At 43.8% G+C, this 14926-nt stretch overlaps 1 protein-coding gene across 1 annotated transcript in view; it reads right to left on the bottom strand.

Annotated features, from left to right (window-relative positions):
- elp3 (elongator acetyltransferase complex subunit 3) overlaps positions 1–14926 on the bottom strand; it is a 78139-nt gene that overhangs the window by 46399 nt on the left and 16814 nt on the right. The window contains exons 8-9 of the mRNA XM_052024394.1: positions 12042–12203; positions 10686–10812 (exon numbers count right to left, since the gene is read on the bottom strand). Coding sequence (XP_051880354.1) covers positions 10686–10812; positions 12042–12203 — 289 coding nt within the window. The remainder of the gene's footprint in view (positions 1–10685; positions 10813–12041; positions 12204–14926) is intronic.

Raw genomic sequence — 14926 nt, 5'->3', positions numbered from 1 at the left:
AAAATGGAACTGAGGTGGATAAATGGCATAATCTGCCAATAGATCCAGTGTAAAATGGAAAGTGAAAGAGATTCCATTGAAGGGTGTCAGAGAACAAGTAAGCTGCAATTTTCTTAGGAGCGTTATTATGTATACGTGCATAAGTTCTTGACTATTGAACGGTTCCCTTATACGATGAGATGATCTCTTGACCTCACAATCTACCTTGTTATGACCTTGCACCTTGACAATAATAAACCAATACCAAAACCAGATTTATCAATTTGATGCAGCTAAGTGTACAAGTTTACCATGAATCAGCCCTGATGCAGACTCTTGAACTGAAATGTCGACTGTCTCTCTGCCTGCACGGATGTTGCCTAACCTGCTGAGTACCTCCAGTAGTTTATTTTGCTACCCCCAGGAGTCACTCCGGTGAACTTACATTGCACTCACCCCTATTGCAAGTATATTCTTCCTTTGGTAGGGAGACCAGACTTATAAATGGGATTACTAGGGCCCCATATAATTTCATTAAGGTATCTGTATACAAATCATTTTGCAATAAAAGCCAATTTACAACATTGTTCCATTGTTCAAGAAGGATAAAAGGGATAATCCTGGGAATTATAGACCAGTGAGTCTTACATCAGTGGTGGGCAAACTATTGGAGAGGATTCTTAGGGACAGGATTTATGAGCATTTGGAGAAGCATAGTCTTATTAAGGATAGTCAGCATGGCTTTATGAAGGACAAGACAAATTGATGAAGGTAATGCGGTGGATGTGGTAATATATAGATTTTAGCAAGGCGTTTGACAAGGTTCCCCATGGTAGGCTCACTCAGAAAGTCATGAAGTTTGGGATCCATGGAAAATTGGCTGTGTGGATTTGAAATTGGCTTGCCCACAGAAGGCAGAGGGTGGTTGTAGAAGGGGAGTATTCGACCTGGAGGTCAGTGACTAGTGGTGTTCCACAGGGATCTGTTCTGGGACTTGGATGAGAAAGTGGAAGGATGGGTTGGTAAGTTTGCAGACATGAAGGTTGGTGGTGTAGTAGATAGTGAAGAAGGTTGTCGTAGCTTGCAACAGGATTTAGACAGGATGCAGAGCCGGGCAGAGAAGTGGCAGATGGAGTTCAGTCTGGAGAAGTGTGAAGTGATACACTTTGGAAGAACGAACTTGAAGGCAGAGTACATGGTTAATGGCAGGTTTCTTAGCAGTGTGGAGGAAGAGAGATCTTGGGGTCCAAGTACGTAGATCCCTCAAAGCTGCCGCACAAGTTGATAGGGCGGTTAAGAAGGCATATGGTGTGCTGGCCTTCATTAGCCGGGGGATTGAGTTCAAGAGCCAAGAGGTAATGTTGCAGCTCTATAAGACTCTGGTTAGATCACACTTGGAATATTGTGTTCAGTTCTGGTGACCACATTATAGGAAGGACGTGGAAGCTTTGGAGAGGGTGCAGAGAAGATTTACAAGGATGCTACCTGGGCTGGAGAGCATGCCTTATGAGGAGAGGTTGAGAGAGTTGGGGCTTTTCTCTTTGGAGCGAGAGAGGGAGGATGAGAGGAGACTTGATAGAGGTGTATAAGATTATCAGAGGCATAGACAGACTGGACAGCCAACTTCTTTACCCCGGGGTGGCAATGGCCAAAACGAGAGGTCAACTGTTTAAGGTATGTGGAGGAAAGTTCAGGGGAGATGTCAGAGGTAGGTTTTTTTTTTACACAGAGAGTGGTGGGTGCCTGGAATGCACTGCCAGGGATGGTGGTAGGGGCTGATATGATAGGGTCACTTAAGAGACTATTAGATAGGCACATGGACAAAAGAAAATAGAGGGTGATGGGAGGTGAAGTAGAGAGGGGGATAGATTGAATGGGGATAAGGTTTATATGGGTCAGCACAACACTGTGGGCCAAAGGGCCCGTTACTGTGCTGTACTGTTCTACCTTCTAACTGCTTGTTGAACTTGCACATTAGCTTTCAGTGATTAGAGTTCAAGAACACAGAGGTCCTCTGAACGCTAACACTTTGCAGTCTTTCACCATTTAAGAAAAATGCTGTCTTTCTACCAGAGTTGATGACCACACGATTTCCTACATCATATTCCATCTGTCCTAGCTTTGCACATTCACTTAGCCTGTCATTGTACCTCTCTGCATCCTCTCCTCACAGGTTTTATTTTTTGTTGAGCATGTCCTTCAGATGCCTGCAAAGTGATCTGTTTTCCCTCAAAGTATATTGGAGCCTCCAATCCAAGAAAAACTTGAGTTTGCTGTTAATTAGCTCCCAGATCGTCTGGTCATTCTCGTCAAACCAGTTCTAGTATTTTCTGGTAGTGAAGTAACAAATGTTTACAGGATGACTTAGTCAGTCCAGATGCTACGTACACTGGAACTTTTGTTGGTTGGAGGTTGTCAGGCCTCTGCGAGGCACCTCTTGCCACCACTGCTTTGGAGCCTGGCTATGGAGATAACAGAATGGAGTAGGCAGTTATCATCCAGAAGTCTTTGGTATCTGTCATGGCCTGGGTGATGTGGACATCCTTGTGATCTCTCTCTCTTGGTCAATGACTAACAGGAGCCGGTACCTGGCTCAGGGGTGTAGCTAATAGGTTCTAGTATTTGTCTATTTGACAACAGGGTGTTGGTTATGGCAAGACTGTGTCCCAAACATTTTGTCAAGGAGGATTTTGTTGAGAGTTAGCTTTCCCTACTCCGCCCCATCAAGCCTTTTCAGAGGATTGTTCCCTTTCCAAACCTGGCATTGAAATCACTGAAACATAGGCCAGAGTTTTCCTCAGCATAGGAGCCCTTCAGCATCCAGGGTTGGTGTATTTGCCCTTGAATAGGAGGGTCCTGACTTGTTGTTTATCCCACAGGGAAGTCATTGAGATACCAAATAAGCACATTCTTGACAGCAAATTCATGCCACGAAGATAGTGTGCATCTTCTTGTTTGCACTTCAAACTAAGATATACCCACTGTGTTGTTCTTCAAGTTGGCTATTTCCTATCTGTCCTGTCTCATTCGGGGTGGTGACATCAATGTCGAAGCATCTGAGATCTTTCATTATGACTGTGACGTTTAGGTCTGTTGCTAACGGGAATGCCCAATTGGGTCCAATGTTTCAGGTCCTGGATTTCACGCTAAGGAGCGGAAGTTGCCTATGCGTGTTGTTTTTAAACATAGGATGAATGTTGTATACCAGCTACCACACAGGCTTTCCCAGTTGAGTTCTTGATCTAATAGCAAATGGATTCAGACTGGAGGCCAAACTCTGCTGCATGAACACTGATACACACAGACGCACTGTTCAATCTGTCACCTCCAGCCTTAGTCATATACTGTGGTTTACTGCCCTTTTTTACCTCCTTCTCTCTCTCTCCTTCCTTAACTCCTGGGTTTACATGTGCAGCCTGCTAACCTATGGGAACTGTTCTGGAATAGGTGGAAGACAGAATAAGAACATTCACCATCTCCACAGCCACCTCTTTCAAAAGCTGAGGATGCACGTCATCAGGTGCCAGGACTTGAGAGCTTTCAGTTGCACTAGTTTCTCCAATTTTTGTTTAAACGAATGCTAATTTCTTGCAGCACTTTAGACTGACTATTCTCCACTTCTTCCAAGAGGTTTTATTATGGCTTCTTGCATGAAGATGGACAAAAAAAGTTTTCTTTACCATTTCCTTATTCTTCCACTGTCTGTAATGCACCCATAAATTTTGATAATCCTTTCCCTTTTTTGTTACATATCTACAGAAGCTGTCACAGTCTGTTTTTATGTTTCTTGCAATTTATTCCTTTACATCACATTTTGCACTGCTTTATCATCTACTGACTACAAAGAACATCTGTTTTTCAACCTTTCCACCCATCAATCGAGCAGTAAAACCCATGAGTAATCTGTACCATCGCAAGTTTTCAAAAAAGGCATTGATTGGTTTCTAGCTTTAAGCTCCATGTCACTAAGTGCTGCGACACAAGTGCTCTGACGCAATTATGAGTTTAGTAATAACAAAATTCATTTCAACTCTGCCTTTCCCAAGTTGTTACAAGGACTTATGCAGTCAGTCAATGCCTTGAGCTCGCTTCTTCATGGACCACACCCAGAACTGCTGCAAGAGAGAGCAACTGGTGTCAAACCCCAACGCTATTGATTTAAAAAAAACAAATAACAAACCAACATGGAAAGATAAAAAAAACCTCAACGAACTGTCAAGAGCACTGATAAAGGCCCATCGCAGTTGATTCTATCTATTGAGTATCCCAGACCTAGCATTAGTAAGACATTAGTCGTAAAATGGAGCAGGAAGGAAGACAAACCAATGCTGCTGGATCAGCTCCTCTGGGCAACCCATGCCACACCTCTTAAAAAGGGAATTGGGCTGCCAAGATCGGGAAAAGCATGGTTTAAACATTTTTTTCCCTTTCATTCTCAGAAATATATCAAGTGATGACAAACACTTTGGGAATAACATAACAAATGTACATACAAAGATTTCAAAGTGATGGACAGACCAACTGATCCATTGACCCTTCTCCAATCAGCCATGCCACAGTTGAGCATTCTCTTCCCTCCCACCAGTGGATATATAATCTCCTGGCACAGCAAATCAAAACCAAGGTTTCCTTTCCTCTGCATTGTACAAAACTAATTTAGCAGATACAGAAACACTAATTAACTTATTCCAGACCTTTTCTCAACACTAATTTGTGCTCACAGCCAGATCGAGTCTGCTTGAAACCAAATTCTTTGCTTTCTTATTTTAGTCAGATTGGTTGACTTGGGTCTAACCATTAACCCCGAACTGTGGCACAACATTTATTGTCAATTCCATTGTCTCCAGTTGTATTTTTAAACAGCAGATTTAATGTCGTGAAATATTCGAGGTGCTTCACAGGAGCATTAGCAGGCAAAGTAACATCTCAATCCTCAGTACAGCAAATGTACTCAGGTTGGGAGAGGGTGGGAGAGGATTACTGATCGTTTCTTATGGGGACCACTCTGCCTCATGTAGGGGCAAGCAACTGATGATGACAATGATGGCCCAAAGCAGAGATAGGTTTTAAGAAAAAAAAACTTAAGAGACACAGAGAGTTAGAAAAATGGAGGAAATTTTTGGAGATTGCAACCCTAACTAGCTGAATACAAGGCCACAAATAACCTTGGTTAAGATGACCACAAAATTATCATGAAATCCTATCTGGTTCACTAACGACTTTAGCCAGTCTGGGCGACAAAACTTCAGCAATGCAGTCGACCTTCCACTCCCCCCTGAAATGGCTAAGCTGCTCAGTGCCTCATTGTCCTTATACTAAAATAGAGAAAGGATAAAACTGGATGGACTTCCTGGTATCAACCTTGGCATCAAAAGTTGCTCCCCACCCATTCAACCTTACAAAGTCCTCCTCACAAGCATCTGGGGACTGTTGTCTAAATTAAGAAAGCTGCCCCACAGACCAACTGAGGTATTGGCATTCTCAGAAATCAAGACCATGTGCTGGACTGCACTATCGTAATCACTGCACATGTTCTTTCCCATTTGACAGGTTTGACCCATCAGAGGCAACTGTATACTGACATACAGATGGAGGGAATTTTCTTGGGAGTCCTCAGCATGAATTTTTAAATTTTTTTTATTTTATTTACAGCGTGGTAACAGGCCCTTCCGGCCCAACGAGTCCGCGCCGCCCATTTCTTAAACCCATATTAACCTACCTGTACGACTTTGGAATATGGGAGGAAACCGGAGCACCCGGAGGAAACCCACGCAGCCACGGGAGAACGTACAAACTCCTTACAGACAGCGACAGGAATTGAACCCCGATCGCTGGCGCTGTAATAGCGTTACGCTAACTGCTACGCTACCATGCCGTGAACTTCAAGCTCCATGAAGTATCCCCTACCTCCTTCCCTCAACTGATGAATCAGTGCTCCTCTACATCAAGCACTATTTGGAGGGAGTACTGAAAGTCACAGGGGCACTGAATGTGCAGTGTACACCCCATTATTGCAGTTTGCGTAACAGAAATTTGCGCTTATGGAATTCACAAATTACTACCAAAGGAATAAAAATTTGCTCTAACACAATTTATGTGAGAAAAAATAAACACAAATTGCAAAAGAGACAACAAACTGTCAATTTTCGAGGGTTTGTGTTATGGAAAAGCTCAGTGTGGAGAGTTTTACAAGGACACAACTCTGCTGTAACATGGGGATGAACCAAACACTGAGTGGGGACATCAGTGAGAGTGGATCGGTAGCAACACCACTGGCAGAGCTTGATGACTCCTCAAGGATACAGATGCTAGAATTGGTCTGCAACAAGTAGTGAGTGAATCAACATAAGGGATAAACCTACTTTACCTTGGTCTCAGCAAACTACCTGTTGCAAATGGAGTCATACAGTATGCAAACAGGCCCTTCGGCCCAACTGGTCCATGCCAACCAAGATGCCCCATCCAAGCTACTCCCATTTGCCAGCATTTGGCCCATAACCTTCTAAACCTTTCCTGTCCATGTACCTGTCCAACTGTCTTTTAAGTGTTGTTATTGTACCTGCCTCAACCACTTCCTCTGGCAGCTCGTTCCACATATAAACCACTCTTTGTGTAAAAAAGTTTCCCCTCATGTTCCTCTTAAACCTTATCCCCCTCACCTTAAACCTATGCCCTCTAGTTCAATGTGTTTGAGCATGACCACAGTGATAAGAGTGATCACGACAGAGCTCCACAGGGCAATGCTCTTGGCCCAACCACTTTCAGCTGCTTCATCAATGACTCAGAAGTGGAGATGCTGGCTGATGTTTGCACAAAGTTGAATTTTACTTGCACCTGCTCAGCAAATGAAGCATGCAGCAACACTTAGAACACATTCTTTCCCATTGGCAGGACATCCAGGTATGGGCTGACAGGTGACAAGTAACATAGTGTCCCCACCACCAACGCCCCTCGCCCTCAAGGAGAAATTCAGCTGCAGCAGTCAATAAACAGCACAGCTACATGAGTAGATCAGGGACTAGATGTTCTGCAGTAAGTGGTTCACTGCAGAAAACCCCAAAGCCTTTTCATCCACAAGGCATGTTAGTAGTGTGTAGTCACTTGCCTAGGTGAATAGAGCTCCCACAACCCTTAACCAGCTCAATATAATCCTTTGAAAAGTAGCCTACTTTGATGCTATTAGGCAGGAACTTGGGAGCGTAAATTGGGAACAGATGTTCTTGGGGAAGTGCACAGCGGAAATGTGGAGGTTGTTTAGGGAGTACTTGCATGGGGCTCTGGATAGGTTTGTCCCATTGAGGCAGGGTAAGGATGGTAGTGAAGGAACCGTGGTTGACAAGAGACATAGAATGTCTTGTTAAGAGAAAGAAAGTAGCTTACCTGAGATTTAGAAAGCATGCATCAGACAGGGCTCTGGAGAGGTGCAAGGTAGCCAGGAGGGAGCTTAAGAATGGACTTAGGAGAGCTAGAAGGGGGCATGAGAAGTCCTTGGCGAGTAGGATCAAGGAAAACCCCAAGGCATTCTACACGTATGTGAAGAATAGGAGGATGACTAGAGTGAGGGTAGGACCGATCAGGGATAAAAGAGGCAACATTTGCCTGGAGTCGGAAGAGGTAGGGGAGGTCCTTAATGAATACTTTGCTTCGGTATTCACCAGTGAGAGGGACCTTGATGTTTGTGAGGATGGCGTACGACAGGCTGATATACTAGGGCACGTCGACATGAGGAAAGAGGATGTGCTGGAACTGAAAAATATTAGGATAGATAAGTCACTGGGGCCGGATGGGATATATCCGGGGAAGAGATTGCTGCGCCTTTGGCGATGATCTCTGCATCCTCATTGGCCACAGGAGTAATGCCAGATGATTGGAGGGTGGCAAATGTTGTTCCTTTGTTTAAGAAAGAGAGTAGGGATAACTCTGGGAATTACAGACCAGTGAGTCGTACCTCAGTGGTGGGCAAATTACTGGAGAAGATTCTTAGAGACAGGATTTATGGGCATTTGGAGAAGCATAAGCTGATTAGGGACAGTCAGCATGGCTTTGTGAGGGGCAGGTTGTGCCTCATGAGCCTGATTGAATTCTTTGAGGATGTGATAAAGCACATTGATGAAGTAGAGCAGTGGATGTGGTGTACATGGATTTTAGTAAGGTGTTTGATAAGGTTCCTCATGGAAGGCTTATTCAGAAAGTCAGGAGGCATAGGATCCAGGGAAACTTGGCTGTGTGGATTCAGAATTGGCTTGCTCATAGGAGACGGAGGGTGGTGGTAGATGGAGCGTATTCTGTCTGGAGGTTGGTGACCAGTTCTGGGACCCCTGCTCTTTGCGATTTTTATAAGTGACTTGGATGAGGATGTGGAAGGATGGGTTAGTAAGTTTGCTGATGATACAAAGGTTGGTGGTGTTGTGGATAGTGTAGAAGGTTGCTGTAGATTACAACAGGATATTGATAGAATGCAGAGTTGGGCTGAGAAGTGGCAGATGGAGTTCAACCTGGAAAAGCGTTAAGTGATACACTTTGGAAGATCGAATTTGAAGGCAGAATACAAGGTTCATGGCAGGACTCTTAGCACTATGGCGGAACAGAGGGATCTCGGGGTCCACATCCATACATCCCTCAAGGTCACCATGCAGGTTAATAGGGTTGTTAAGAAGGCGTATGGTGTGTTGGCGTTCATCAGTCGGGGTATTGAGTTCAAGAGCCGCGAGGTGATGTTGCAGCTCTGTAGAACTCTGGTTAGACCACACTTGGAGTATTGTGTTCAGTTCTGGTCACCTTGTTATAGGAAGGATGTGGAAGCTTTAGAGAGGGTGCAGAGGAGATTTACCAGGATGCTGCCTGGATTGGAGAGCATGTCTCACGAGGATAGGTTGAGTGAGCTAGGGCTTTCCTCTTTGGAGAGGAGGATGAGAGGTGACTTGATAGAGGTGTACAAGATGATAAGGGGCATAGATTGAGTGGACAGTCAGAGACTTTTTCCCAGGGTGACAATGGCTAACACGAGGGGACATAATTTTAAGGTGATTGGAGGAAGGTATAAGGGGGATGTCAGGGATAAGTTTTTTTTTCACACAGAGAGTGGTGGGTGCGTGGAACGCACTGCCAGCAGAGGTTGTGGGGGTAGGTACATTAGGGACATTTAAGAGACTCTTAGATAGACAAATGAATGATAGAGAAATGGAGGGCTATGTGGGACGGAAGGGTTAGATAGATCTTAGAGCAGGATAAAATGTTGGCACAACATTGTGGGCTGAAGGGCCTGTACTGTGCTGTAATGTTCTATGGCACCCATCCATCTAAGCATTCACTCCTTCAACCACTGTTCCTGTGTGGCTACAGAATGTGCTACCTACAAAATACACTGCAGCTACCTGCCTGGATTACGCGAACATCTCCCAAATCTATAACCTTGTTCACCAAGGAGGACATGAGACAGCAGGCGCAGGGTTACATCATCACCACCTACAAGTTCCCTTCAATATTGCACGCTCTTGGAAATACATTGCCATCCCTTCATCCTCAGGTGGTCTAAATCTTGGAACCCAACAGCACTGTGCAAGTACAGCAGTGGTTCAACATGCTGGATCACCATCACTCTCTCATGATCAATTAGCTATGGGGAATATAAACCATGAACAGGCAGATGGGATTAGTTTGGATTGGCATCATGGTCGGCACAGACCTTCTCCTGCACTGTACTGCTTGATGTTCATCAAAAAATGTAAAGCTCCTTATTGCACACTTCTTTCCACTACAGGCAATTGCATTTCCTTTAAGGTCTCACTGCATTCTCTCACTTTACAGTGACCAGAATAAGTGATGTCACTATCAAAGGAATGGAGCATTTACAGTATTGGTTTCTACTATAAGCACATGGTCAGAAACATGCTGCAAGGTTCCTTTGCCCTAACAAAGGACACACATTCAGAACATCCCTCAGCTTGTCACTGTATTGCAATTATATTTCAGTTTCCTATGCAAGCTCGGGAATGTGACGATGAAGTTTATGACCAAACAGGTAGCTTGGTGATCTGAACTCATGTCCACTTGAAAAGTAGTGGACACAAGTTCATTTTACATGGGACAACCCACCCATGTGATTAACTCAAGCCCAACCAGAGCAATCATCATAAGGTCTCTGTGCAAGCAGCTTCAGAGTGCTCAGACTCAGAACCCCACAAGAATTTTATGGATCAGATGATGCTGTTAGCTAGCTGGTAGAACCACAGGGAACACTGGAATCACTAGTGAACATACTCAGCTCTGACTTCATGACATTGTGAATGTGGTAATTGATGAAGCAGCTGAAGATGTTTTATCCTGGGACACAGCTTCTGATGAACTTGAGCAGTGATGCGCTGGGACCGAGGGTGATTCACCTCAAACAAACACAGCTGTCTTCCTATGTTCTGGGGACAACTGCAGCCAGTGGAGATTCCTTCTTGATTCTGACTGACTGCAATCTTACATGACCTCTTTGGTGTCACACTTCGGCAGATGCTGTCTTGATGTCAAGGGCATTCACTATTAACTTGCCTCTGGAATTCATTTCTTTTGTCTACTGTACTGTTGGACCAATCAAACTGGTCAATCACATTGCTACATCAAGCCAACCCCCAGATCTCTCGCTTGTAAACAACATTAGATAGATAAAAGTACGATCAATATTTGAACAAAGGAGGAGTGCATAGACAGACACTCACTATGAACTGCTCGATGTCTCGCTCCAGACCAACGTTAGGGAGGTCAGGCATCATGTGTGCCACAACTTTAAAGCCAGCATCCTTTGCCAGCTGAAATGACTCGCACACAGCTCTGACTGTGTGACCCCTGAAGAAAGAAGAGAAGCAAACGTTAACTTGATGATTCACGAGTTCTTTGCAGTGGGTTCCCAAGAGACACACATTAATAAAGTACAGTCCAGCACCACCAGTTAGATCCAAAATAAAATCACACTGAAGTTTCCTTTTACATGAATCAATAACGACAAACATTTTAAAATCAAATCACTTTATCAGAGTCAGTCACCGTTTTGTCCTTAAATCAATCTTTACAAATCTGTTTAAGCTGTAGATCTCAACAAACTTATCGTTGTGCCTGGATGTAGAGAGATGCTTTAAAAGTGATATCATTTTCTCTACACTCAACTTTGGGACAGTAACCTCACTTGGCAGTCAGCTTTTATCTCTTTCACCCAGTGATTGCTAGTGTCCTCGTGTACACCACCAACTGAACATTCCTTCAATCAGGCTATCAGTGAGCAGAAAAGAATACTGGGCCACCAAGTGTGAGGGGACATCTGTATGGAACAAGGAGGGATGAAGCGAGGGCGAGTTTCTTACAGAACAAGGAAGAAAATACTAGGAAGAAAACAGTAGTATCATATTTTAGGAAGGAAGGATATATTGTATTTTGTTTCAAAATTGTACTTCACCAGTGTCCTTGTTACACATCTGGACTTCCAGAAGACATTTCATAAAGTCCCTCACAGGGGATTATGTGCTGAAGTTGAAGATCGTAGAATTGATGAAAAGTTATTGATCTGCTGGGAAATTAATTGAATAATGCAAGACTGAATGAGGATTAAAGGCAGAATTCAAATTGTGGGGGTGACTCACAGATTTGTTCTGGAGCATCAACTATTCTTCTATTTGTAAGTGACATAAAATGATGGGATACAGAATCACATTACCAGTAACACAAAGATCGGATAATTTGTGAGCAATGTATACATCTGGAAGACTAGGATATCCTGGGATAAAGTTACAATACATCTGTGGAAAGCCCTGCTATGACTGCAGCACAATTACTCTTCTGTTCTGAACACCACACCGCAGGAAGGATGAACTGTCCTTGGAGTGAGTGCAACAACAATTTACGAGAATGTAACAGAGAAGCAGTTGTACGTTGCTTTCAAAGTTCAGTTTCATGGATATTGAGGCATCAGCCTCAAGATATCACTGAGGTTTAGCACAAGGGTCAGGATTAAATGGGGTACAAAATAGGGATAATTTTGAAAATATCTGTAAGAAGCATTTAGGTTTCCAAGCAATACCCACCTGTTGGTGTCTCTGGCTACATCTTCATAGACACTCTGCACTCCAATCTCCAGTCGTGTGCACCCGTACTGCAGCATGTCACTGAGGTGGCGTTTCAGGCAGTAGTCTGGTCTGGTCTCAATCGTGATCCCAACGCATTTGGTATTGCTACGCTCAGAGTACCTGTAAATCAGTTTAAAACCCATTCACTGATGCAAAGGTCACATGGATGGAGGCAGTGGCAAAACAACAAACAGCTCTTAAGTCATTGTTACATCGGAACTGTAAGTTAGCCAGGATCACAGGGTACACCACGATGTCAGTAACACTGCTGCTGGCACCCATGGGAAAGCACATAAAACATTTTTCTGGGAGAATAGAGGGGATACAGTGTACAGTTAATTACTTTTCTTCTATTAAACTTATACATTCATATGACTGGCTTTTAATCTGTTGAGATGAGGTGTCCCATTCCCCATTAACACCAGTTCAAACTGACTGCATCACTTAACTCAACAGTGGCCACCTGTGCAACAGACATGGATCACAGCACTGAATTCTGGAACAGAGGTGAGAATGACTGCCCTTGACATCGAGGCAGCATTTAATCAAGGGTGGCATTGAGGCAATATGGTGAAAGCGAAGTCAAGTGCCTCAAAGGGAAAACATCCCAGTGGCTGGAGTCATTCCGCACACAAAGGAAGAAGTTTGTGGTTGTCAGAGATCAATCACCCCAGTCCCAGAACATCATTGCAGGAGTTTCTCAGGTCAGTGCCCTAGGCCCAACCATCTTCAGCTGCTTCATCCCCAACCATCTTCAGCTGCTTCATCAGTGACCTTCCTTGTATCACAAGGTCAGAAGTGGGGATGTCCACTGATGATTGTTCAATGCACAATCCCACTAGCAACACCTCAACATATGAAACAGTCCATGGCTGCATGCAGCAAGACCTAAAGAACATTTGGGTTTGGGCTGATAAGGGGTTAGTAATGGAAGTGCCAAGCAATGGCCATCTCCCAACAGTTCTAATCACCTACCATTGACACTCAATGAAACATGAACAAGTGAGAAAGAATTACAGAAAGGCAGGAACATTTATGCAGGAAATTACAGAGGTAGCCTGAAGGGATGGATGTTAATGGAGAGTAGGAAATCAGGATGCACGGATTGAAGGAGCTGGAAGAGGTTGTGTACAACACATGGAAGGATTTGGAATACTGTAAAACTGAAGCACTGGGGGACCTGAAGCCATTATAAGTCGGCAGGTACAGGGGCGATGAGTGAACTGAAGACCATATGACATTGGAGCAAGTGAAGGCCACGTGTCTCCTCGAGCCTGCTGCATCATTCATTGATCATGATGGATCTTCTACCTCAATACCAGTTTCCTGCACTATCCCCATATGCCACAATTCTCTTAACATCCAAAAAGCTTTTGTTTTGAATGAACTCCATGACTAAACCTCCAGATTACAGAATTCCAAAGATTCACCTCCCTCTGAAGGAAGAAACATCTTCTCATCTCAGTCCAAAATAACCTAGCCCTTGATTCTAGACTCAGCCGGGGGAAAGAGCCTCCCTGCACCCAGTCTGTTGAGCTAATAAGCATTTTATACATTTCTTCATTTTGAAGTTCTCCACTTGTTCTTCCAAACTTTCCTGTATAAAATACTCTGATAATAAAAGCCAAAATACTATTGGTCTTCTTAGTTGTTGGTTGCACCTGCACGTTGAATTCCTGTGTCTTGTGTACAACGACACCTTGGCCCCCTCTGGGAATCAATATTACTCAATCTCTCACCATTTAAAAAACACTCTGTGCTCCTGTTTTGTGCACCAATCCAAGTAACTTAACATCCTTCCACTTCACATTGCATCTGCCATGTTCCAGATCACCCACCCAGCTCGTCCACATTCCCTTGAAGCCTCTTTGCATCCACTTCCACACTTACAACCCCAGCAGGTTTAGTATCTTCAGCTAACTTGGAAATATGATGCATTTTCCCCCCCTCAGCCAAATCATTGATATAGATTGTGAACAGCTGGGCCCAAGCACCGATCCCTGTGACTTCACTTGTACTAACCTGAGAAAGATCAGTTTATTCCCACTCCTTCCTCTCACTCCAATAACCAATCCTCAATCCAAGTCAGTATATCACCTCCAACTCCGTCTTTTAACCTCGTTCACCAAACTCCTGTGGGACCTTAACAAAAGTCTTCCAAAAATCCAAATACACCAGATTTACTGCTTGCTCCTTATTTAATCCACTAGTCATATCATCAAAGAATTCCAACAGATTAGTCAAATGTGATCTTCCTTTCGACTCTGCTCAATCCTAGTATTCTCTTCGATGTGTTCTGTTATTACATTTCTTCATTCGAGATTCCAGCACTTTCCGAACCACCAACATCAAGTTAACAGGTCAGTAGTTTCCCTGCTCCCTCCTTTCTTAAATAATGGGGTCACATTTGTTACCCTCCAATCCACAGGAACAATTCCAAAACCAATAACATTTTTGAAGCAGATAACCAGAGCATTCACAATCTTGGTGGCCACTGCTTTCAAAACTCATGAAGTGCAGGTCATTGAGTCCTTGAGACTTACTAGCTTATACTCCAGTATTATTTTTTGATTAAAATTTGGTTCCTTCAATTTCTCATCCTCACCAGTGCTTTGATTTTCTGGTACTTCCAGTAGATTTGAAATGGAAAATAATGTTCTGAGCAAAATGAAGTCCTTGGGAGTTGTACAACTAGTCAAGGGATTAAGGCACAGCTACTTGTGGTATAACACAGCAGCACTGCTCTCTTATTTCTGTGCAACATATTAATGACCCACAAGAACTCTGCAGAGGGGCAGCCAGCATCACTGCCAAATTTGCCCCCTGCTATTCCAGTCATGGAA

This window comes from Pristis pectinata, chromosome 10, assembly GCF_009764475.1.
Source record: "Pristis pectinata isolate sPriPec2 chromosome 10, sPriPec2.1.pri, whole genome shotgun sequence".
Classification (NCBI taxonomy): Eukaryota; Metazoa; Chordata; class Chondrichthyes; order Rhinopristiformes; family Pristidae; genus Pristis; species Pristis pectinata.
The sequence above is the reverse complement of the archived record's forward strand: the minus strand, read 5'-3'. Positions and strand labels throughout refer to the sequence as shown.